General features: G+C 35.5%; 1 protein-coding gene across 1 annotated transcript in view; it reads right to left on the bottom strand.

The window, feature by feature from the left end:
* Positions 1 to 1486: 1486 nt before the first annotated feature.
* LOC107717707 (putative ATP-dependent RNA helicase TDRD12) overlaps positions 1487 to 2496 on the bottom strand; it is a 5960-nt gene continuing 4950 nt past the window's right edge. Inside the window, exons 6-7 of the mRNA XM_016524543.1 lie at positions 2111 to 2171; positions 1487 to 1691 (exon numbers count right to left, since the gene is read on the bottom strand). Coding sequence (XP_016380029.1) covers positions 1618 to 1691; positions 2111 to 2171 — 135 coding nt within the window. The 3' untranslated portion in view covers positions 1487 to 1617. The remainder of the gene's footprint in view (positions 1692 to 2110; positions 2172 to 2496) is intronic.

The raw sequence follows: 2496 nt of genomic DNA, 5'->3' as shown, positions 1-2496 counted from the left end.
ACAATTTTTTTTTAATAATATTAAAAATATCTGTAATTCTGCAGTTTCTGCAGTTCTTCCCTGTTGTTACCGAATATCTATACTTTTCAAATTATCATATCGAAGCAAATATTGTCTACAATGCCGGCTGTTCTGACTCAAAGACTGTAAGTAGGTTTTTTATATTTAAAGAGTTTTTATATTTTATTTTTTTTTATATTTAAAGCGAGTTTTTTGGGCAGTGTAGAGTAGGGCTTGTTGTTTGTCATTTCTCCGATCACAAATGCAGATATGGTTTTATGTTTACGCGGCGCGATGCAACGCAACGCTTAAAAAGACAGTATAAGTCATTATAATTCGTAATTATGTCCCCACTGGATGCAACGAATGCCTCGTTTATAATGGGTTTTCATGTTTTTGAATCATCGCTCTGGCCTGACAGGGCATCATCACAATATGGCAAGGGGCGTAACATTTTCGTCACGCGCTTGATGTATTCGGCCAATCATAACGCACTGGATAGCTGGCCAATCAGAGCACACCTCGCTTTTTCAGACCGATGAGCTTTGTAAAAATCGACGCGTTTCAGAAAGGCGGGGCATAGAGGAGAAACAATAATGTACAGTATGTGGAAAATAATGTGTTTTTTTAACCTTAAACCGCATAAACACATTTCATTACACCAAACACACAAAATAATATTCTTTTTAGCAGCATCATATGACCGCTTTAAAAGCCAATTTGCCAGTTTTTCTGTAATAACTGTATGTGGGCATTAATTTTTATTTTCTTTAAAAAAAACAAACTTTTTTTTGTCATTTTTTGGCAACCTAGGATGTCCCCTGTATTTCCCACCCACCACGACCTTACAGGACACACCCTAGTCCTAACTCCAAGTGCTTCCCTTGGGGTGAACTGACAGCGTCACTCAAATATTCCAGGTGGCCAAGGTGTGCAATGCACAGAATTGCACTCTTGATCCATTGCTAGCCGTCCCACACATAGTGCTGCGGCAGAGCTTTCCTGGCCTGTAAGGGTGGCCTCTCCCTAATTTTACAAGCTGTTACAGGCTTCTTGGATGCTTACCTGTTGGCGTCTCCTTTGTCATCTGTTGTGGTCTCTTTTTTTCTGAAGATAGTAACTTACTTGCAGAAGTCTTGACTTGATGTTGTCGAGACATTGTTTCATGCACTGATTTGTGTGTCTGCGAGTGTGTATTAATGTGATTTACAAATTTAAGGATTCACAAATCTTATGGTAACTCTTTTGTCATCTGTTGTGGTCTCTTCTTTTTTGAAGATAATCACCTACCTGCAGTACTCTTGACTTGATATAATAGAGATGTCGTTTCACATGCTATATATATATATATATATATATATAAAATAAGTTTTATCTAAATAGTGCCTTTCCAGAGCTCAAGGACACTTTACACACAACAAGGCTGACATTCACAAAACGACATTTTATTAACAAAACTAGCATAACTCAAGATGCTCAAATGGCTGTGGGACTCATAACACCAACATACTGAAAAATAAATAATTTATTATTGTTAATTGGACAATGAAATGTTACTCAAAACTGATGTAGTGTTGCTCCATTAATGTCCTGTAGAACAAGTGCGATCCGTTCTATTCAGTCACTGTCGCTGGCGCTCTCAGAGCTGACGTAACAGCCCTCCTCTCCCACCTCAGCCAGGAACCAGTGCCCTGATCCAAAACAATCATGTGGTTACACACTGCTTTTAAATGACAGGAAAAACATGCAAGTTGAACTCTGTTAAAAGAAAAATGTAAAATGAAATCTAGCCCTTCACAGTAACTCTCCAATGTATTTCTTTATTATTTTTGACTGAGTTATTATTTAATTGTTTTCTAAATCTGAGTGGTTCATACATAAAAAGTCACACCTTTGGCTGTTTGTGGTCAAAACTGACCAACCATAGGAAATAAATGAGGAAGACCATAACATGAAGTACAGGGAGGGGTAAATAAGACTAAAATCCCCACAAAAGTGCATCGTTTTATTGTTACTACTTCAGGAGATTGTGGTTTAAAATGAAAAATGACACTTTTACTCTAGTTTTCTCAGGAAGGTTAAATCAATCCGTTATCTATTAATTCCTCACCGTTTAATGAAGAAACACGAGTCTCATCAATGAAGTCAAATTCATAGCTGACAAATGGACTCTGTGGAGAAACAGAAATAACCAGAGAATGTTTAAAAAAATAATTTATTATAAATCAAATTACACTGCCATTCAAAAGTTTGGGATCAGCAAGATTTTTATTTATTTAATGAAGTCTCTTATGCTCATCAAGGCTGTATTTATTTGATCAAAATAGAAAAAAAAAACATAATATTGTGAAATATTATTGCAATTTCTAATATTGGTTTCCTATATTAATATACTTTAAGATTAGTGCTGTCAAACAATTAATCGCATCCAAAATAAAAGTTTTTGTTTACATAATATATGTGTGTGTACTGTGTATATTTATTATGTATATATAA

This window comes from Sinocyclocheilus rhinocerous, unplaced genomic scaffold, assembly GCF_001515625.1.
Source record: "Sinocyclocheilus rhinocerous isolate Xijiao unplaced genomic scaffold, SAMN03320098_v1.1 scaffold11783, whole genome shotgun sequence".
NCBI classification, from domain to species: domain Eukaryota; kingdom Metazoa; phylum Chordata; class Actinopteri; order Cypriniformes; family Cyprinidae; genus Sinocyclocheilus; species Sinocyclocheilus rhinocerous.
Note: the sequence above shows the minus strand (reverse complement) of the source record. Positions and strands in the feature narration are given on the sequence as shown.